This window comes from Budorcas taxicolor, chromosome 13 (assembly GCF_023091745.1).
Source record: "Budorcas taxicolor isolate Tak-1 chromosome 13, Takin1.1, whole genome shotgun sequence".
Lineage (NCBI taxonomy): Eukaryota > Metazoa > Chordata > Mammalia > Artiodactyla > Bovidae > Budorcas > Budorcas taxicolor.
Genome location: NC_068922.1, coordinates 52,268,853 through 52,291,662, shown reverse-complemented (window position 1 = coordinate 52,291,662; position 22,810 = coordinate 52,268,853). Strand labels below are relative to the sequence as shown.

The 22,810-nt window shown below is 50.1% G+C and overlaps 1 protein-coding gene across 1 annotated transcript in view; it reads left to right on the top strand.

The window, feature by feature from the left end:
• The window catches only part of EBF4 (EBF family member 4), a 60,202-nt gene extending 51,999 nt beyond the window's left edge, over nt 1-8,203 (top strand). Inside the window, exons 12-18 of the mRNA XM_052650540.1 lie at nt 1,893-1,981; nt 2,127-2,192; nt 2,290-2,467; nt 2,536-2,724; nt 5,771-5,968; nt 7,221-7,296; nt 7,537-8,203. Coding sequence (XP_052506500.1) covers nt 1,893-1,981; nt 2,127-2,192; nt 2,290-2,467; nt 2,536-2,724; nt 5,771-5,968; nt 7,221-7,291 — 791 coding nt within the window. The 3' untranslated portion in view covers nt 7,292-7,296; nt 7,537-8,203. The remainder of the gene's footprint in view (nt 1-1,892; nt 1,982-2,126; nt 2,193-2,289; nt 2,468-2,535; nt 2,725-5,770; nt 5,969-7,220; nt 7,297-7,536) is intronic.
• The last annotated feature ends 14,607 nt before the right edge of the window (nt 8,204-22,810 follow it).

Genomic DNA, 22,810 nt, shown 5'->3' with positions numbered 1-22,810 from the left:
AGTCGGCAAATCGCTGTGGTGTGGCCAGGCGGCCAGACCCCCTAAGCCCCTGCTGGTGCTCACCCCACACCCCAGGACACCTCCTCTCTGGACCTTCTTTCCCTCACTTCTGTTTCACTCCCTGGCCTCCACCAGAGCAACTCCCCTCACCCGCTTCACCTTCTGCACTCCCCAGTGTCTAGAACATCTCCACAGGGAGATTTATTTCAAAGATGCCCCCCAATAGGGAGAATGGATACATGTAAATGTATGGCTGAGTCCCTTTGCCATCTACCTGAAACTACCACAACATTGTTAATTGGCTATTCAGTTCAGTTCAGTCGCTCACTCGTGTCCGACTCTTTGCAGCCCCATGAACTGCATGCCAGGCCTCCCTGTCCATCACCAACTCCTAGAGTCCACCCAAACCCACGTCCATTGAGTCGGTGATGCCGTCCAACCATCTCATCCTCTGTCGTCCCCTTCTATACTGCAATGCAAAATAAAAAGTTAAAAAAAAAAGATGCCCCCAGATAACTTGCTGCTTCCCAGATCTTCCTGGTTCTCCTGGTTCCCCCAAGCCACCCCAGGCTTCATTCTGCATGCACACAAACACACACACATACCTTGCACGAAGCGAGGGCAAAAAGTTAACAGAGGACAGGCGTGTAGGCCACTCCTGAAGATCTGGCTTCATCCCCCGTCCTGGCTCTATTTGACCCCTGGCCAGTATGCTCTCCACTGCCACCTTCCAGCACTTCTCCCCATTCCCCCACCCCACCCAAGAGATATTCACTGAGCCCTTCAAAAGGCACCCTACTTACTGCTTGCTGGGAGCTCCAATATAAGAGTGAGAGGGGACAAGCAGGGAACACCACATGGGCTGGTAGAGTTACACAGTGGAAGAGCTGGTAGATGGTCCAAGCAAACCTCCAGGTGGGAGTGCCGGCTACACTGCTAAGCTGGAACCAGAGGGGTCAATAAGGAGGTAGAGGTGAGGAGGAAAAGGTGTCCCAGGAGAAGGAATGGCAAGTACGCAGACCCTTGAAGTGGTGCCTTAAGATGGGCTTCCCTGCTGGCTCAGCAGTAAAGAATCTATCTGCCAATACAGGAGATATGGGTTCTATCCTTGGCTCGGGAAGATCCCGTGGAGAAGGAAATGGCAACCCACTCCAGTATTCTTGCCTGGGAAATCCCACTGACAGAGAAGCCTGGTGGGCTACAGCCCATGGGCTCACAAAAGAGTCCGACACAACTTTAGCAACTAAACAACATCAAAAAAGGAAATTCACTAAATGCAGAGTTTGAAGTGGAGAAGGTAGGTAGGGCTTTAAGGCTGGTGAGATAGGTCTCCGCCAGACCAGAGGAGGGGGGAGGGGAAGGGAAGAGGTTTTGGAAGCCTGGTCAGGAGGCTGCAGCATCCACCCCAGAGCCCTGGGTGTGGGCCAGCCCGTTCCTGGGGCACAGGCGTACCCCTAACAGTCAGGCGCCGCTAAGAGTCCACCAGAGCTGTGATAAATGGAGACTGTTGCGCGTTTTTTCTCTTTTTATGGTAAATAGTTTACTCCTTATAAACTCAAAGAAAAGCTGCAGACAAAACTCCAGTCTTGTCCCTAGGAGTACTGAAGTTTTATTTTATACCGTTGTCTTTTTTCAAATCACAAATGGGATCCTATAGTGCATGTGTGTTAATGCCAAGCAGCTGGCACAGGGCCTGGCTAAACATTTGTTGAATCAATGAGCACGAAAGGAACTGAGGAAATTTCCCGAACCTTGCCGACCCACGTGCCTGGAGTTCTCCCAGAGGCCTGGGCTGGGCTCGGAGGAGGGGTTCTGCATCCAGGCTCGGGGACCGCTTGCTGGTAGGCGCTATGCGGGGAGGGGCGTCCTGCAAACACCGCCCCTTTCCCCAGCCCTGAATGAGCCCACCATTGACTACGGATTCCAGAGGCTGCAGAAAGTTATTCCCAGACACCCCGGAGACCCCGAGAGGCTGCCCAAGGTACTCAAAAGGGCGAGGCAGGGGGGACGGTGGCTGGTGGCCAGAGGGGGGACAGGGAGGGAAGAGGTAGCTCCGGGCCCCCTGCACCCCCGCCACCCCCGCCCGGGGCCGCCCCTCCGTCCGCCGTCTCCTCCCCTGCCCCCAGGAAGTGTTGCTGAAGCGGGCGGCCGACTTGGCAGAGGCCCTGTACGGAGTGCCCAGCGGCAACCAGGTATGGCGCCTCCGCCCGCCTCCCCGCGCCGGGCCCGGTGCTGCCCGCCTCCCGGCGCCCGCTGCTGCCCCGGCCGTGCCCGCTCTTGTCTTCGCAGGAGCTCCTCCTGAAGCGCGCGGCGGACGTGGCTGAGGCTCTGTACAGCGCCCCCCGCCCGCCGGCGCCGCTCGGACCCCTGGCGCCCAGCCACCCGCACCCTGCCGTCGTGGGCATCAACGCCTTCAGCAGCCCGCTGGCCATCGCCGTCGGAGACGCCACGCCGGGGCCGGAGCCAGGTGCGTCCGCCGCCGCCCGGAGGCCCCTTCCCTGCGGGCGCGCGCCACTGACGGCGGCTCTCCCGCAGGGTATGCGCGCAGCTGTGGCAGCGCGTCCCCGCGCGGGTTCGCGCCCAGCCCCGGCTCACAGCAGAGCGGCTACGGCGGCAGCCTCGGAGCTGGCCTCGGCGGCTACGGGGCCCCGGGCGTGACCGGCCTCGGTGTGCCCGGGTCCCCCAGCTTCCTCAATGGCTCCACGGCCACCTCACCCTTCGCCAGTGAGTGTCCCCTGCCCGGGGGGCGGGGGGGACGGACTAGGCCCCGGGGAGCAGAATGGGGCTCAGCTCGGCCCCCTCCTAGCCTATGGGATTGGGAGGAACTCCCGGCACCTGTCCGGTGAGCGTCGACCCTGGCCTTGCCCTCCTGTGTGCGACCTCTCTCTGCCTTTGGAGACCCACCCCGCCACCCTGGGGCCAGGGCACTTCTCGCACCTTTATCTCTTTGCTGGCCGCAGTTGTGCACATCGCTTCTAGCTTTTCCCTCCTGCTGAAATGAGCTTTAACACGAGGGTATCCTCCTTAAATCTAGTGGCCCGCCGGCCTTCCCTTTGTATGCCAGAGCTTCAGAAGGAGGGCTGGTGCCCCCTGCCGGAAGCGTGAGGAAACTCAGGGCGCAAGAAAAGTAGGTGTCCACCTGGCCCCACGGCCCCCAGGAGACGCGGGGGCTTGAGGAGGGAAGAGGTAGCTCCCACAATCTGGTTGTGCAGAGCAAGAGAATTCTGTGTAGTCAGACACCTGGATCCAGCATTTGTTGAAATGAGCTGACATTCAGCAAGTTACTTCAGTTTTCTCTGTAAAACAGGATCAGTATCACCTGTTGCTTAAGGTTGTTCTCAGACCTGAATGTTCAAGTGTACATAAAGGGCTTGGACACAATTCAGAAAGAGTGCGTGACTTTGCATCCCAGCACTAGCTGTGGGCACGAACCATCTTCTGTATGGTTTTTTAAGGTGTGCAGCTCAGAGCTGGGTAGATGAGCAGAGGGCATTTATGCTTTTACCATGCATGGCCCTCAACTCCCTCCTTCCAACACTAAGTTCCAAAAGAGCCTGTCTACAGGTTCCTATAGCTTAGCTATTCAGCAGACATGTATGAAGCACTTACTCTGTAAAGCACCTGGCTTGGGGGATAGCTCCACCCTTGCTCACCTTCAAGGAGCTTGCCCAGCAATTGTAAGACAGCATGCACCTTGATTCCTGGGAGATACTGCTGTGCCAGAGGAATGGGAAAGCCGGCCAAGAAGGAGCTGGTTGCGTGGCTTTTCCTGCCTTTCCTTAGCCTGTCCCCTGTCTTTCGTTTGCTATTGCTGAAGACCAACATATCTGGCACCTGCCTAGACTTCCTTGCCATGGCCTACCTCCTTTTTGGCTGTGAGTTGGATTCTGGGGCTCTGCCTTTGGCCTGGGCTCAGTGTCTGGGACCAGAAGCCCCCTATGCATGGTGTCCCCACCAAGACTCCTGTCTCCTCTTTGCTCTAGCTAGGCTACAGTGCTCCCACTTTGCTTCAGTTCTGCACAGTACTCTTACCACCTGTCTCAGGGTTCCCCCCAGATCAAAGCTGGTGGAATTTGAAACACCAGCCCCCCTTATCCATCACACACACAGTACAATCAGTCAGCAGTGGAGGAACAAAGTGCCCCAGGGGGCGAAAGCCAATTGCCTGGAGTCTTCCCATTCAGCCAAGAGGTCAAGAATTCCCTAGCTGCTTATGCCCTACTCCAGCATCACAGCCCCGCTCCAGTCCCATCTAGTAGTGTCCTGTCCAGTCCCCATCCACTCCCCTTGGGCATGCTTTGTGGTGGCACTCCAGTGGGTGTCATTCTCAGTGAGTTTGCCAGGGCATGCCTGTAATAACATCCGGAACTGTCCCTGCCAGAGGCTGTCTGCTTAGACCTCTTCTCTGCCTTCTGCTTCAGCCACCAGCAGCTCTGGACTGACCCACAACTCCCAGTACTACCCAAGATGCAAAATGCATTTGTGAGCTCTGGGCCTTGAAAGATACAGTACATTTCTGCCATTCATCTCAAGCCCTCCATGGAGTTCCATGGGCCTCATTAGCTAGCAGTCAGCATTGTCTTAAAGGAGATGATCCATGGGGCTGAGCACATTTGGAACAGGGACAGCTGTTGAAGGCATCACTGTTCCGAAGTGGGGGCGGGGGATGGGGATGAGAGTGTTTTCTAAATGCCAAAAGCAGTTTTCTCAGGCTACTGTTTTCTTTCAGGAAACCCCCAACCTCACCCCACTGGCCGCTTCTTGAACAACACTCAAATCACAGTCCTATTGGTGTTTGGAAAAGAGAGGCAGGGAATTGGGTTCAGATGAGGATGTAGAAAGAGGGATCCAGAAATGACCTGGGCAGGAGCCTCAAGAGAGGAGGTGGGGCAGAAGAAGGAGGGGCAGACAGAGGCTGTGTGTGGGAGGCTCCCTGGTTATTCTCAGAACAAGCCACAGCTGTGGAGGTCAGGGGGTTAGAGAACAGGACGATCTGAGAATGTGGATTTTTGTACATTTCCTTAAAATTGAGGAGCTGGAAGAAGGAGATAGAGGAAGCCTCTAGGACCAGGGCTGAAGATGATGAGGACTGGCATTAAGCTGGAAGAGAACAAAGTGTTGAGGGTCAAAGGGAGTGCAATTTGTAAGGGGCACATATTTGTCAGGGGGAGTTAGGGCTCTTGTGTGAGCTGTGATCCTGGACAGAGGGGCCTTATAACAGGAGCCTATGTGAACCCCCCAAACTTCACCCTGACCACCTGCCCCAGCTCTGCTGTGAACCGTGACCTTTGACTCTAACCTTGATGCCCCAGGGCCCATCAATATTTCTGAGTTTCTCAGAATCCCGGTGATTTTCAGCAGGAATCCTAACTTGTTCTATCTCATCTTCATTCTTATCTTTATGGACACCTCTCTGTATTTGGTTTCATTGGATGTTCTGGTTTTGCTTTCTTTCTTTCTTTCTTTTTTAACCTCTTCTGGTCTTATCATCTCCAACCCTAAGAGAAAGGGTCTCTAGATTCCCGCTGCCCCAAACAGCAAGTGCTAGCCCATAATCCTAGAGGCTCTCAGACTCTACACTGTACTGGTCCCCCCAAAACCTTCACAGCCTCCCACTGAGGGCTGAGCCTGGCACCCAGTTCAGCAGCCCACACAGGGCATACTGCTCGTGCCAGGACAGCAACCAGGCTGCTCACTCTGGTGCTGTCTCCCTGTTGTGTCTCCCACTGCCTTCCCTGCTGCGCCTGCCCCTCCCCGCCCCGCCCCGGAGTCATGCCCTCTAGCCCCCCGCTGGCCTCTGCCTCCTCCATGTCCCTCCCGGCGGCTGCCCCTACCACCAGCGTCTTCTCCTTCTCGCCTGTCCACATGATCTCCGCTGTCAAACAGAGGAGCGCTTTTGCCCCCGTGCTGCGCCCGCCCAGCTCCCCACCCCAGGCCTGCCCCAGAACCCACGGAGAGGGGCTTCCAGGTGAGTGCTCTGAGCTGCCTCGCTGGGACCTACCTGGTGGAGCAGCTGGGCTTGCGGGGCCCACTCCAACCGTATCTCACAAGAGCTTCAAGCCAGTTGCCCAGTTCTCCCTGGGGGGTGCAGAGAAGGAAGCTCTGCAGGGGTCCAAGGAGGCCTATCTGGACCCTCTTCCCTGGGCCTCATAGCTTGCGATGGTCTCACTCTGGACCATCAAAAAGACTCAGATACTAGTCGGAAAAGGTTTGGAAACCACTCCAGGGCCTCACCCCCATCCAGTTGAGCCCAGAGTAAAGACCCAACACACAGCTGGAGGAACCGTAGCGTGGACTGCATGCCTTTGACCTGTACCTCCCTGCGTCCACCGGAGGGTAGCATACACCATCATGAGAGACCTGGTCACTCAGTGAATGGAGGGAGGCTGACCTTAGATAAACTTTAGCCTAGCTTTGCCTTCCCCATTTTATAGATAGGGAATTGAGACCAGGTCACCCTCCCACAGTCCATTAGTGAAATAATTTATGTACCATTTATCAATCTCTTCCAAGTCAACATCCAACTTAACAAAGCCTGGGCTCTAACCAGTAATGTATATAGCAAGTCAAAAAGAGTTGCATCCCCTTGAATAAGATGACTCGTGGGGTGGGCTTGTTAGATGACGCTCTAGGATGATTTGAGGTAGAACACGGTCATATTTGTCCTTGTTTCCAATTTTTGGATAATTTTTCTTAAGTGTGTTTGAAGCTTAAAATGCAGGGAATAGGACGGACAGAGGACCACCAGTTTCTTTTGCAGCAGACCATAGTGAGGGGTTTAGGCAGAGGCAAGAGTGATGGAAGGGGTGAATTTCGTGGGATGTGGGAGGAAGACTTGCTGCCATCACTGCATTAAGTATCAGTACTTCTGGAGGCTGCCCTCTGTCCTTTCCCATCCTGATACATGGCTGTCCACTTCCTTACCTTGAGAGAGGCCCTCAGAAGGAGAAATGCTGGGAAGAAGAGGGAAGACGACCCCTAGAGTCATCTCTCTTGACTGACGAAACTAGGGGAGCAAGAGCTTGAGGCTGCACCTCCTAAGAGGTCTGAGGGACACACCTCACCTAACTGTCTGCAGTGCTGGGCCCAGGCTAGGAGTGGGGGCGGCTGACTACCTTCAAGGCTCTTGATAGCTCTGCCCTGAAAAAGTGCCTGCTGCTTCCAATCAAGAGGGGTGCAGGCTACACATGGCTTATGGTTCCCCTCCTTGGTTACTGTAGACCAGCCTTTTGAAGATTCTGACAAGTTTCACTCTCCAGCTCGGGGACTTCAAGGCCTGGCGTACTCCTAATTACGGTAGGTCTTTGGCTGGGTCTTGCCTTCCCCACCCCCACCTCCGCCCTTGGATGGGCTCTCTCCAAAAGCCTTTAGCAGGGATGGGGAGTTGAGGTCCAGGTCTCCCTCTCCAGGGCCCATCTAGACAGTTGTCAGGACCACAAAACCCAGTGGCCCAGGCTAAACAAGAAGAGAGAAGTGGCTTCCCGTTGCCTGTGGCCAGCCTTCCTCCAGGATCTTCATCTTTTCCTTCCCCACCAGGTCTACAGGTGTTGCCCCCACTGAGCTCGGACTAGTGGTCCCTCCAGGATTCACTCCCATGCTGTGGATGATAGCACAGACAGATGCAGGGCCAGGGCTGCAGGCAGACCTCAACCCACAACCATGAATGGGGAGAGCCCTTCCTCCCTGTGCTCAAGGGCACTTCAGTCCTACAGGCTTCTCTCACCTCCCTTTTCTTGGGGCTTGTTGGAAGCCCCAGCACTGTGCTGATGCTCTTGTTCGGAGAGCATCCTAGGGAGGTGCTGGGATGCCTGACCTTACTTGCTGGGTCAGTTCCTCTGAAAGAGATGGACCTTGTACAGACCAAGGACATCTGGTGATACGAGCAGGGATGGGGACTGGGGGAAAGAGCTCAGGGAGAGGTGGCCTGGGAAGGTCCTGTTTGCATCTGACCATCTCAACCATCCCAGCATCCCAGTTCTCTCTGGGGCAAGGGGTGGTGCCCAGCAGCCTGCCTAGGCTCCCATGGAGCTTCTGACAGCTACTTGATCCCGTGGCTGCCCCACTCCTTGGGTCCTGCTCACTCATTCTTGCCACATCATGAATCTCAGAGGGGGCTTTGGGCATGAAGGACACAGAAGAGGAGGCGCCAGGACCCTTGGATTGGTTGATCTTGCCCTCGGTGAATGTCTCATGGACTCTGGCCCTCCACACAGATGACTCTACCTGGCCCCATAGAATCATGGGCCCAGCTGCCCCTGGCCTCATGTTCTGCTGAGGTTGGAAAAAAACAATAAACACAAATGCAGCTAGCCACCTGGCCTCTCTGTCTGCTTCCTTGGCATGGGTCTGCTTCACTCTACAGCTCTGAAATGCCCCTGAGCAGCCTTCTTATACCTTGGACTTTTTCGATAGCATTGGAGTTCAACTGACAAGTATTCCCTGCCCAAGATATGCTCTCGGGTACTGTGTAGGGGGGCCCTGGAGGGGTGGGAAGCCAGCAGGCCTGAAGACCCAGGACATGGGCTCAGCCCTGACAGCACTGACTGGGAACACATTCTGAGCACTGAGGAATCAGTCCCCCAGCTGTCTGACCGGGACCAAAGCGGGTTGGAGAGGGTCTTGTCAGAAGGACATTGCTGGGAACCAGAACAGAGCCAACTAAATACTACCCCAATGTACAGAGGCTCAGAAGTGAAATTCTTCCTGATTGGAGGCCTCTGGGTGGGGAAACTTTGCTTCTAAGGCTGCCTAACACCCCTAACCTCTTCGCTCCTCCCCAGCTCTAGGCACTTGCCAGCTCTCCTGTCCTAGAGTTTGGGAAGAGAGGTGGTTAGAAAGGCAGGATTCCCAGGCTCATTCACCCAACTCAGGATGAATCCCAGTCGCTCCCCCACCAGTGTCCCCTGGACCCCAAAGGTCTGCCTCTATGACACTGGGAGCCACTTTTTTGAGGCAATGTCCAGAGAGCCCAGGGTCCAGCTCCAGGCTTCAGGCTTCGTTCTCTCTCCTGCCGGCACTCCTTGACTCTGGCCTGTGGAAACCCTATCTTTCCCCTGAGTCTGCACCCTGCAGGCCTCTGGACTAATACACTTGCCAAGGCAGATGGGCTGGCCCTGTCCTTCAGAGGCCTCCACTTTCTCCTCTTGTGTTCCTGCAGTCCTTGGGATTCATCTCCCCTGGGCCCATGACGGGGTAGCCTTGGGTCATCCTGCCTTAGTGCTTGCCTCGCCTCCCCTCAGTCCCTGCCTTCAGCCTGTGTTGCAGAGCCCCAAAGCCTGGCAGCCACACCCTGTTCCATGCGTGCTTTGAGCAGTTTCTGCAGCCCAGGGCCCTCCCAAACTGACTGACTGCTACCTGCTGATCTTACGAGATGCAGGTCATTACTGAGCAGTGGTAGCTCTGGTTCCTGGAATGGGTCAGGTGCTGTGGCTGGTGTAAACAAGATGCGGTATTTGTCCTCATGGATCTCACAACTATACCCAAGCCACAGTTTGAGTCTATGCTGCTCACACCTGGGAATTCCTTGGGGGTCAAGTGGTTAGGACCCTGCACTTCTCCACTGCTGGGGGTCCAGTTTCAGGAAACTGAGATCCCACAAACTGCTCAGTGCAGCCAGTCAATCGGTAAAGACACTTCCCACTCCCTCATTCATAGCAGACAGAGCCAATCACTTACGATGCTTGCTCTAGACTGAGTTGTGTCCTCTCAAAATTCATACATGGAGCCCAAACCCCTCTGCCTTTGTGGCTGTATTTGGAAATAGGACCTTTAAGCAGGTGATGAAGGTTACATGAGGTCATAAGAGTGGGACCCTAATCTGATGAAACCGGTGACCGTGTGTAAAGAGGAAGAGAGCCCGGAGCTCTCTGCATTGTGTGACGACACAGCGAGGAGGCAGCCACCCACAAGTCAGGGAGTCCTCCCCAGGAATCGAATCAGCCTGCACCTTGGTCTGGGACTTCTAACTTCCAGATCCATGAGAAAATAAATTTCTTTGTCTAAGCTACCTAGTCTATGGTATTTTATCTGGGCAGCCTAGCTGACTGACACAATTTTCTTTCTCATGTATCTTGGTTTTGGTACCCCTAGAGGCAGAACCTGGGACAGGTTCCCTGCTGCAGAACTCTGGAAGACAGTGTAGAGCACATCTGAGTTTTCTCACCCAAAGGGCAAGAGGATCTGGGATATTGATCTTCCAGCCCTCATCTGTCACTGCCTAGAGGCTGCTCCCAGGAGATTAACACTTCTGGCCTGCTTGTCCTTCCTGCAGGGAAAAAGCCACCAGCAGGCTTTGTGGTAGGATGTTGTAAACAAATTCTGAAACAGTGAGGGGACATGGACATGTATAACCAACAGTTCTTCTATTCCACAGAACCACCAGGGTCACAAAATCCTTTTTAACACAGTCTCTAGTCAGGGATGTCACGTGAGATGACAACTGTTAACCATATCTGGCAAGTAATCGCACCAAGCCTTTTTGCAACTGATAAATTAGTGAGTGAGTGAATCTGGACCATGAGTCGTGGATCAGTACGAGACAAGCCTGCAAGCAAGTCTGGGCCTGCATCTGGGTCTGCAGCGCTTCCAGCAAAGCAACGAAGGCATTTTTTTTTTTTCTGGTTCTCACAGTCAGAACATGTCTGTGGACTTCCAGCGTTCTCTAGTTGAAAGGTACTCTATTCTCCATCACGCCAGCCATCCTGTTGTTCAGTTGCTCAGATGTGTCCGACTCTATAATCTCTTGGACTGCAGCATGCGAGGCTTCCCTGTCCTTCACTATCTCCCAGAGTTTGCTCAAACTCATGTTCATCAAGACAGTGGTGATCTCATCCTCTGTCTTCCCCTTCTCCTCCCGCCTTCGATCTTTCCCAGCATCAGGGTCTTTTCCAATGAGTCAGTTCTTCGAATCAGGTGGCCAAAGTATTGGAGTTTCAGCTTCAGCATCAGTCCTTCCAATGAATATTCAGGACTGATTTCCTTGAGGATGGACTGGTTTGATCTCCTTGCAGTCCAAGGGACTCTCAAGAGTCTTCTCCAACACCACAGGTCAAAAGCATCAATTCTTCAGCACTCAGCCTTGTTGATAGTCCAACTCACACATCTGTACATGGCTCCTGGGAAAACCATAGCTTGGACTATAAGGACCATTGTTGACAAAGTGATGTCTCTGCTTTTTAAAATGCTGTCTAGATTTGTCATACCTTTTCTTCCAAGGAGCAGGTGTCTTTTAAATTCGTGGATGCAGCCACCACACACCATGATTTTGGAGCCCAAGAAAATAAAGTTTGTCCAGCCATCCTGAGTCAGGGTGATGTTAAACTAGTGACAGAGGCCTGGTCTTGATCTTACATAAATCTCTATGGAGACCCCACTGCCCAACAAATGCTAGCATATAACAAGGTCCTAATTCTAGCAACAGTCCTGAGGCTTTGTAGACAAGACAAGACTGGGTCACAGGGATTGACCCCTGGAAGTGCTGAACACAACAGGCCAATGGTGAAAGTTCTAACCCTGTGCCTATATTCATATTGGTTAGGGTGGCATCATGCACCTGGAATGGGGGTTGTCTTCACGTGGATTCCCCCAGGAGTAGAGTGTGAGACAAAGATTTGGTCTTGGAGGGTTTATTTGGGGCGTAATCTCAGGGAGCAGTAGTGAGAGACAGAGGAAGGGAGGCAGGGGAGGCAAGGAAGCCCAATACTGGGTGTGTGTAAGCAAGTCACTTTTGTGAGTTATCTGAGGCTTAGTCCCACCAGAAAACTCTGGGAAACCATGTAAAACACATGCCTCAGATTTCCCACCTGAGGGTCAAGGAGCAAGCATCAGTCAGTGGTCAGAAGCTTCTAGGGGCGGTGAGAGGAGAGCACCACCTTCCTGGAACTTCTAGGGTGACAACAGGCCCCAGAAACTAGAGAAATATCTCAGGCAAAGGGATGCAGTCCTGGCAGACGAAGTCAGACAGGTGCACAGTGAAGAGGCAAAGATGAGGGGCTCTGGATAGGGAGTGACTGTGTGCACCGGAGGTGGCCCCAGGCAGTCCAGCAGTGGAAGAGGAAGTTAGTTTTTCCTGGTTGAAGTCAGTTTATGAATTTTTCATCATCTGCATGTCATCCCTGTCCTGAGACCACATGACGCAAACTCTGCTCAGACTGTTTCCGGTGGAGGTACCAAGATGACAGATGACAAAGGGATCCTTCTCAGCATCAGCCCACCACCAGGCTTTTTTTTCCCACAGGGCTAATGGGGTGGGAATAAGATGGGGGTCACGTTGTTGGTCACTTGACCTTTAGAGAAAGAGCATCTCCCAGGAAATCCTGTGTCCTTCCCATTTGTTTCCCAGCAGAACCACGCTGCTGTGTTCTGCATCCTCCAGCAGCCTCTGGGGCTGCACTTGGCTCAGACAGGACCCGCTGTGAACAGGCCTCACTGACTCCAAGGAAGTCTGACCGCACCTTTGATCAGCCCTGATGCTGACTGTTTTGCTAAACATCCTCCTCTTCCCATCCCTGCCCATATTGGAGGCGCCCTTAGTTTCTTCCAAAAAGAAAAATCTCCCAGGGAACTCTTTGACAGTCAAGTGGTTAGAACTCAGAGCTTTCACTGCTGTGGTCTGAGTTCAATTCCTGGTCGGGGATCTAACATCTCACAAGCCACATGGTGCAACCAAAAAGAGAAAAATCTCCCAGAAAAATGGAAACTGACGTGCAATGCAGAAAGGCTGGTCTTTTCAATAAATGACTTTGGGTCAATCAAATATTCATATGAAAAGATGGAACCTGACCTCTATTACACAGCATTCACAAAAATCAATTAAGATGAACTGTGGACATAAATGTGAAAGCTAAAACAGTAAAACCTCATGCCCTTGAATATAAGTTGTTAGTTGTTTGCCAGAGTAACCTCTAAGGTCTATTTCCCCCACCATATGATCAACTTAGAATGAGACAAGCATTATACATGGTTGAGGTGTTTCAAATGGACCCCCAAATCTCTTGTCTCTTCCCTAAGACTACTTCTCCAGATAGAAAGAAGTTCACAGATCACACAGTGTCTTTGTCCCCTGGTTCTAGAAGAACCAGGCTCTTCAGTGATTCTCAGAGGCTCCTTGCTCCTACTCCTGGTCTGACCAACTTCCCCTCCTTGTCCACAGCTTTGCACATACACCCACGAGCTTCCTTCCTCTGCTGCCATTCCAGCAAGCAGTAACAACACACTTTGGGTGACAGAAGGGAATGAGCCAGCTTGAAGCCAGCTACTTTGAAGTCTGTTGTTCATAAGAAGACCCCCAAAGTGAGAGTCCTGACTGATGTGGGCGTTGACCTCTCTGATGGACTCAGGTCCTCCTGTCACTTCTTCCACACTTTCCTGCTCACTGTCACTAAGGGATTTTTTGATAACTGGAATTTCTTAGTTGAATGTAGTCTAAATTATCAATCTTTTCTTTATGGTTAGTGTTTCTTGTATCCTTTCTAAGAAACCTTCACCTATCCCCAAATCAAGAAGATACTTTAATTTTTATATATGGTGTGAGCAAGGGGTCAAGTTTAACTCACAGTTTGTAATACTTCCACAGATCATCTTGGATTTTCTTAAGTTGATATTGTCATCTGTGTTATCATCAGTGTTTTTCTTCATTTCCAATCCTTATTTCTTTTCTTTCCTTTTCTTTCTTAAATACACCATTGGTGCCTTCAATACAAAGTTAAATAGAAGTAGTGTTAGTGGGCAGTTTCATTTCATTCCTCGTCATGAACGGCAAACTTTTAACATTAAATGTCATGTTTGGTTTTATAGGCATCCTTCTATTCCTAATTTTCTAAAAAAAAAGTTTAATTATGAATGGATGCCTAATTTTATGGAATGCTTATGTGCATATAAAGAGAATCGTATAAATTTCTCCATTATTTTGTTGTGCTGAATTGCATTCATTAAATGTCTAATGTTGAACCATTACAAATCAAATGCTCACTAAGTCATTCTACCTCGATGCAAACCTGTCTCCCCTCAGCTGAACCCTTAGCTCTGAGTCCCTTCTTTTGGAGTTTCAGAAAGACACTCATGGACCCTCTGTCCAGGTGCCCCTGCTTCTAGTCACTTCTCAAAGGAGAAGATGTCCAAGCCCACCCCTGCCCCCACCTTGCCTCAGTCCTGAGGAGATGAGGAGTGAGGAGGGGCAGCTGCTGGGATTAGAGCTGAAGGGACTGGCAAGGGAAAGGGGGTGTTCTGAGTACATACACAGCCCCCACTGGAGATGGAGCAGAAGAGACAGGGTGACTTTAGAGATATGGAAGAGACTTCCCAGCAGGGCAGTAACAGAAACAGGACTTTCAAGACAAACAAGATATTTATGCACATTCCTTGTGGCAATTTTATTCCTTGAGAGAGAAAGAGCCAAGTGTTTAAAAAAGGGGAAGGAAAACACTGTCAAGCAGAGATCTGTTGTTCCTTGGAGCCCAGCATCCTGGCATCTTGGTTCTCCAAAGACTTCCCTTCCTCATTCCCTGCCAGCCTGGGAATGAACACTGCCCTGAGGACCCTTGGCTGTGCCACGGGCCCCTTGGGGTGAGCTGCCAGGGCTCCCAGGGGAGGTGTGGGTGCCTCCCCATGGCCAGGGTGTAAGAGTCTGTCCACCTGGCACCATGGCCAAAGGCCATACTATAATGCGCAGCCGTCCCGTGAGTCCAGTTCCTGAAGGTCTGCCTTGGGGTGGAGGGCTGGGCAGGAAAGCCCTCTGGCCTGGCTCCCTGCCCCTACAGCCTCTTTTGGGGTTCCACCCAGCTGGGAGCCTGGCCCCCCTCCACACATCGCCCCTCACCCAGGGCCTGAGTCCGCCTTCAGGTGGGTGGAGGAGGGTCTGGCCACTGGGACTGACACTGACTCAAGCCCAGCCAGCTTTGGCTTCTGTGGTGAAAGCAAGTTTGTCTGGGCTGCTCCCCAAGCCCTTCCTGGAGCCAGGCCCGGAGGGCCACCTCGCCAAGACAAACTGCCTGCCGCGTGGAATGTGGTTGAGTGGCTGCTCGCAGGCCCCAGCCTGGCACGCCTGGCAGTGGTGCTCGCGTGGTTCTGCAGCATGGAGCCCTAGCGGATCCCCAGGGGCAGGGCAGGCCGGGCCGGGAACAGGTAACGAGAGGCGACCAGGTTGCGCTCTGCCCCTTTTTGAGTGATGTGGGGCCATCCCCTCTCTCAGTCTCACCTGAAAACCAAAAACTCATCATCAAGCCTCTAGGTTGACAGAACTCCTCCAAGCCCACTTCTGCAAGGGAGCAGCTTAGTTGCAGAAGGTGGAGGAGGAGGGCTGCAAGGAGGCACATGTGCCTGTGTGTAGACCTGTGCAGTGGGGCTGCCAGAGCAGGAGAAAAAGCAGCAGCAAGGCCTCCTCTTCCCTTAACCCAACCCAGGAGGAAAGACGACATTGCCATAAGCCCATCCCCTTAGGTGGATTCCCTGGAAGCAGAACCTGAAATGGGGGTTGGAATCCATATGGATGTGCTCTCTGGAAGAAAGGGGCTGAGGGAGGCAGAGCAGGGTGAGGGAAAGAGCTCAGTGAGAATGTGGGGTCAGCGGGACCTAACATGATGCCATATGACAGTCGGCAAGGAGATGGCTGTAGTATCCCTGGGCCAGCTGGTCATTGGCCCAGGTTGCCAGATGGGGTAGAGCCTGGAACCCCTGGGTCCAGAAGCTCCCACTGGGCCAGAAGCAATACCTGAGGGAAGGGTAGTGGCCAACACTCCCACAGGCGGGGGATGGGTACACTGGCAGGTAAGGAGGATCCAATGGGACACTGAGGGCCTCCCCTCTACCCATTTACCTAGAGCCTCCAAGAACAAGGCCTTTAGTCCTCTTTATGGCACCACAGCTACTTGGGTGGCAAGGACTCCCCTTCTGTTTAAGGCAGGGCTTCTAAGAAGTGTCTTGACCCATCAACAAAGGGCAGGGATCCACCCAGGAAGATCAGATGAGGCTCTGCACAGCTCTGTACCACAGGGGCACGTAGCCAGCAGAAGCTGACTCAGTTGTGGTCACTCACTCCGATGGTGATGGGTGGGGTCTACACTGGCTCTGCTGACCCGGGCTCACCATTCTTGGCCACAGATGTCTCCAAAAGCTGACCCACCCTCTTATGCTTGTCCTTCTCCCTCTCCCAAGTCAGGCCTCATTCCCTTCTCTCCTACCTCCTAAGTTAGGGGACCCTCAGCTGGTTCCCTGGGAAGGGGCATGGCAGTCTTGCTGTCCTGAGTCTCTTTCCAAGGTGTCAACTTGGCATCAACTCCTGTTTCCCTGAAGCCTTTCCATTTCACACTCGAGAGCCAATTCCTAAAACAAAACAAAGACTACTGAGCCTGCTCTGTTTCACACTGCTCTCGGCCATGTGGACATTACTGACTGACTAGGGGGAAGATCATGGAAATGAGAAAAGGGAGAAGGAGGCAAGTCCAAGGAGGCAGTGCGGTGTCCAGAGGAAACACAGCAGTGGGCCACAGCGCAAACCCGAGAAGGGGACACTCACCAGCAAAGTTCACAGGAGCAAGCGTCAGGGGAAATAAGAGATGTGTGGAAAGCCCTTTATGCACACACACAAAACCAGATAAACAAGTGAAATAAACAGAAAGAGCCACAGAGTCTACCACTTGTGAGAAGATGGAGTAGAAGCATTTTCCCTATTCCTTCTGCTGAGTATAATTTAAACAAATGCAGAAGGACTGCGAAAGGTAGAAAAAGGGAGGCAGATTATCTGAGGACCTCAATATCTGAGGAAAGACACATCAGTGAGTTCTGTGGGTTTTCTTTTTGCCCTATATACCCAGATTTAGAAGTGAAGAAGCTGACCACTCAGAAAATGCCAATGGGTGTGAAGAACAGCAAAAGGGCCCACCAAAAACCTGCTCCCTCTCTAGTCAACAGACCAAGACAGGAGCAAGCTGGTAAGATAGAAACTTTCAGACAAAAGAAGTTTATATCCTAGCCAAATTCCCCAGAAGAATCTGTGCCCACTTGCAGTCCCAGCAGCAAAGGCCCAGTGAGGAGCCTAAACTTCCACCTGTGCCCGGGCTGCAAGGAGGTGCCCCAGTACCCCGCCGTTGTGATGCAGGAGAAAACCAAGTAGAGAGCCAAGACTTTCTTCTCAACTTGCTAGCGATGAGGCCTCCCCTGGGCCCCTACTCATGTATTTCACCACATGAGCCGAAACCATGTGGAAAGCCTGCCTTTCTATCCCACTCAGCAGTACAAATGGGGCTTCTCATTCTCCCTGCTGGGATGATGCTGCAGGAAACCCAATAGGAGTCAGGACTTTGACCAGGGACCAGAGACAGCAAGGCTACCCCCAACCTGTGGTGTCAGTGGAGATCCCAGTTGGAGGGAGGCTCCCCACCTCTGCCCATCAGTGAAAAGGAGCACCACCCCTGGGTGTTAGCAGAGGTCAGTGAGAAACTTAGACTTTCTACCTCCACCTGGCAAACTGGTGTCAGAAAAAGCCAGTTAAAATATAAAATTTAAATAAGTTCTAGAGTCTCACAATCTAGTGTAAACCTGTTCACATTTCAGTTGAAAAACAGTCCTCATCCCAAGAACCAGGCAGTTTGTAAAATGCAGGAAGAAAAAAACTATCCCTAGATGTAATATCAAAATGACAGAGATGTTAGAACTATCTGACAAAGATGAAGCAGTCATGATAAGAAGGCTTCAACAAAAGATTACGAATATGTTTAAGACAAATAAAAGATAGCCTCAGCAAACAAATAGAAAATACCAATGAAGAAATTAAACCCATAAAAAGAACCAAGTGGGAATATTATAACCAAAAAATACAATAACTGACATAAAAACCTCAGTGGATGGCCTCAACAACAGAATTGAGGATATGAAGGAAATAATCAATAGATAGAATACAAAATAATAGAAATGACCAAATCTGAACAAAATGGAAACAGACTGAAAAAACAAATAAAAACCTGTGGGGCTGTAACAAAAGAGCTAACATTAATGTCATCAGAGCCCTAGAAGGAAAGGAGAAAAAGGGTAAAACTGAAAGAGTACTTGAAGAAATAATTGAAAAATGTTCACTTCTCACTCAGGTCTTCCCAACCTCCGAGGAAGACACTGTTGGAAAAGACATGTCTTGGTTGAATTACTAAGCGAATTCCATATATCTGTGTTTCTTATAAAGCTGTAATTAAAAGACCATCTGTAACTTCAGAGTGCCAAGAAGCTTGAGGAGTTGGATTACTGCATTGTTCCTGCAGTTCCTCCAACACGCAGTTTGGTAAGTGATACCATGACATTAAATTTCAAGCCTTTGACTTTCACTTCCTCCGCACTTTCCAAGGTTTACCCGACTTGGGGACATTTAGCTTGGGTCTTTTCTTTTTTGGCTGCGCTGGGTCTCCGTTGCGGCCCTCAGGCTTATTTGTTGCCCCACGGCATACGGGGGCTTGCTTGGTGGTTCAGACAGTAAAGCATCTGTCTGCAATGCTGGAGACCTGGGTTCGATCCCTGGGTCGGGAAGATCCCCTAGAGAAGGAAATGGCCACCCACTCCAGTGCTCTTGCCTGGAAAAATCCCATGGACAGAGGAGCCTGGTAGGCTACAGTCCATGGAGTCGCAAAGAGTCGGACACAACTGAGCGACTTTACTACGGCATACGGGACCTTAGTTCCCCAACCAGGGGTCAAACCTGAGTTCCCTGCACTGGAAGGTGGATTCTTAACCACTGAATCATCAAGGAAGTCCCTAGCCTGTATCTTTTCTCTCACAGGCTGGAACCACTTTTGTCTTTCTCTCCATGTATATCGAACAGGTTTCATCTCAACCACATTCTAGTACATATCATGTCTTTATTCAAATTAGAAAAAGACGTCCCTTTGTCAAGTAAAAGAATGTACTATATTATATATTTCTTAACAATAATAATTAAAACAAACATACAGAAGCACCTGATGCCTCCCATAGCTGAGAGCCTTTTGTGTCACCTGATACCTGGGCTGGAGCAGTGTTCCTAAATGAAGAATGTCTTGTCTCCAGAACCCAAAAAGGTCTCCAGTCACTGTGCTTCCTTCTTTGTGGTGGAGGATGCAAGATGCAGTAATCAGTCTTTTACCTTGGAAGAGATACCGTGGCATGCCCTTGCGTAATGGATCCCATACAGCCTTACTGAAGTGGCAGTTTCCTGAATCTTCATAGGGTTTATTTCCCACCGTGTGGAATGCATGTGTCTTACCAAGGCCTCTAGTGTGCTAGCCATATCATGTTCATCTTGCCCAACCAGTATGATGTCAGCAATGTAAAGGACCATGGTAGCATTCTGCATGAAGTGCAGATGGTCCAATTGTCTTCAGACTACGTTATGATAAAGACCAGGAAAGTTAACATAACCCCAAGTGCAAAACTTAAAGTATTTTTGACCATTCTGTGTGAACTAGAACTGTTTCTGATCCTCTTTTCAAACTGAAATGGAATTCTAATATGGAATTCGCTGTATTAACAAATTTAAAAAAGAAATGATCATCTCAGGAGATGCAGAAAAAAAAAAAAATAAACATTTGACATAATCTAACATTCATTCCCTGGTGGCTCAGACAGTAAAGAATGTGCTTGCAATGCAGGAGACCCAGGTTTAATCCCTGGGTTAGGAAGATCCCCTGGAGAAGGGAATAGCAACCCACACCAGTATTCTTCACTGGAGAATCCCACAGACAGAGGAGCCCCATGGGCTACAGCCCATGGGGTTGCAGAGTCAGACACAACGGAGCAGCTAACACATGCATGCAACATTCATTCTTGATGAAAATTCTTGATGAAAATTCTCAGCAAACTAGGATTAGAATGGAACCGTCTCAATGTGATAAAGGGTATCTATAAAAACCTAACAGCTAATATCAAACAGAGTGTTTCTCTCCTAAAATCAGGAACAGGGCAAAGAAATACACTCTTACCAGTCTTGTGCTTCTTTGATCCACAGGCTATTGTTTTTCACCAAACTTGGGGCGTTTTCAACCCCTTTTACTTAGTACTGGAAGTTCTAGCAAGTACAGTAAAGCAAGAAAAAGAAACTTAAAAAGAAAGAAAATGCTTAATATTGTAAAGGAATAAATAAAATTATCCCTATTAACAGATGATATAACCATCTATGCAGAAAATTCTAAGCAATCTCTCTCTTTTTTAACTCCTAGATCTAATAAACAAGTTTAACAAGGTCACAGACTTGAGATCAATATACAGTATTCAATCATACTCCAGTATACTAGCAATGAAGAACTGGAACGTGACATTTTTGAGAATAGTAACTGTATTAGTTTGCTAGAGCTGCCACAGATGGGTAAGTAAAAGAACAAAAACTTATTTTCTCACAGTTCTGGATGCGAAGTTCAAGATCAAGGTGTCTGAAGTTTGCTTTCTCCTGTCCCATCTCTCCCTGTTTTATTGATGGACGTCTTTTCACTGTATCCTCACATGGCCTTTTCTCTGGGCATACACATCCCTAGTATGGCTCCCTCTTTTTATAAGGACATGAGTCATATTGAATTAGGGCCCACCCATCTGACCTCATTTAACCTGAAGTACCTTTTGAAAGTCTTTATCTTCAAATACAGTAACAATCTGAGATGTGTGTGGGAGAGAACTTCAACATATGAATTTGAGGGGAACAGATTTGAGTTCATACAGTACCATTTACAATAGCTCCAAAGAATGAAATGATTTGATATTAATCTAACAAAACACACAGAATCTAAATGCTAGAAACTACAAAATGCTAATGAGAGGAATCAAAGAAGAATTAATAAAAGGAAGAGCATACCATGTTTATAGATTGGGAGACATCATATACTTAAGATATATAGTCTCCCCCAGATTGGCCAAGAAATTTAATGTAATTCACACCAAATTTCCAGGCTTCCCTGCCTGAAACAGTAAAGCTTCCCTTGCTCAGACGGTAAAGAATCTGCCTGCAATAAGGAGACCTGGGTTCTATCCCTGGGTCAGGAAGATCCCCTGGAAAAGGGCATGGCAACCCACTCCAGTATTCTTGCCTGGAGAACCCCCATGGACAGAGGAGCCTGGCAGGCTACAGTCCACGGAATCACAAAGAGTTGCACCTAAACACAGCACCTAAGCACAGCACAGCACAAACCAAATTTCCAGCAGGACTCTTTGTACGTATGGACAAGCTAAATCTAAAATGTATATAGAAGGAATTCTCTGGTGGCTCAACAGTGAAGAATCCACCTGCCAATGCAGGAGACAGGAAGATCCCACGTGCCATGGAGCAACAGAGCCCATGTGCCACAACTATTGAGCCTGTGCTCCAGAACCTGGGAACCACAGCTACTGAGCCATACGAAGCAACTACTGAAGCCTGCACCCTCTAGAGTCCATGCTCTGCAGCAAGAGAAACCACTACTGTGAGAAACCCACACACTGCAACTAGAGGAAAGCCCACACAGCAATGAAGACACAGCAGAGCCAAAAATAAATTAATTGACTAAATTATTTGAAAAGTGTATTGTCAACTAAAAAAGATGCACAATGTACTGCTAGGGAGACAGTACCTCAGATAGCTCTGAGAGTCTGCTCTGAGGAGATTGAGGGGACAGTCAACATATATGATTTTGGTGAAGAAGGATTTCAGTGCTATCAACTGTTTATTTTACAAAAGATTTTCTGCTAGTCACAAGGAGCTGATGTCATCATGAAGGGATTTAGTGCTTTTCGAGATATGAGGAAATGCAAGGATTGGGATCATGAAATCAGTTCCTGAAAATATCTATCTAAAGACCTGTTCCACAAGTTTTCCTGGAGCACAAAGTGTCCTCCACCCTGAACTCCCTTCAGGGTGTGTTGAAGATCAACAGCTCCAGCAGCAGAGGATTCAGTCCCCGCAGAGGCAGACAGCAAATGCCCTCTGCTGTTGCTGCACAAAGTCGCTTCAGTCATGTCCGTCTCTGTGCAACCCCATAGACGGCAGCCCACCAGGCTCCCCTATCCCTGGGATTCTCCAGGCAAGAACACTGGAGTGAGTTGCCATTTCCTTCTCCAGTGCATGAAAGTGAAAGTGAAGTTGTTCAGTCATGTCTGACTCTTCGCGACCCCATGGACTGCAGCAGCTACCAGGCTCCTCCGTCCATGGTGAGAGTACTGGAGTGGGTTGCCATTGCCTTCTCCGCCAAATGCCCTCAGCAAGCACCAATTTGTAGTTGGCAGGGTCTCCTCCTGGTAATAAATTTGACCACACTTTGGGAGACATTTCATGACCATTTTGTCCCATGTTGCTAGGAAGGCTCATGTGTAGTTCTGGAAAAGATTTTGCTCATAGGCCATTCAATGTGCTATTACTGGTCTAGATCTTAATAGTCGAAAATCTCTGGACACCTGTTTTCTAGTTATGGTCCAGGAAAATGTTGCCCCTTGTTGCATCTTCTCATATCTAGAGTTAAACTATTATAGTCATTGGTCATATGGAGAACTATGTATTTCATCAACTGCTGCAAGTTGCTTAGTCATCATTATTTTCCTTGAAGCCTCAGTTACATACCTGGTAATGCAAAAAACAATAATCTTATAAAACAGGCAAAGTATGAATAACATAGCTAGCAATATTATTAAAGTCGTAAGTGAGAATTAAGCCAAGAACTTCCATTAGGTGTAGCCCAGTATGTTCTTAGGTGATCTTAGTCTATTCTGTACCAATCTGTATTATGTATTATTTTTAGGAAAATTATATATTGACACTGTCCATAAGGTACCTAGCTTAGTTCCCTCATGTTACTAGGCTGGTTATCCTTAGTATAATTTCATTGTTCCCAAAATAAAG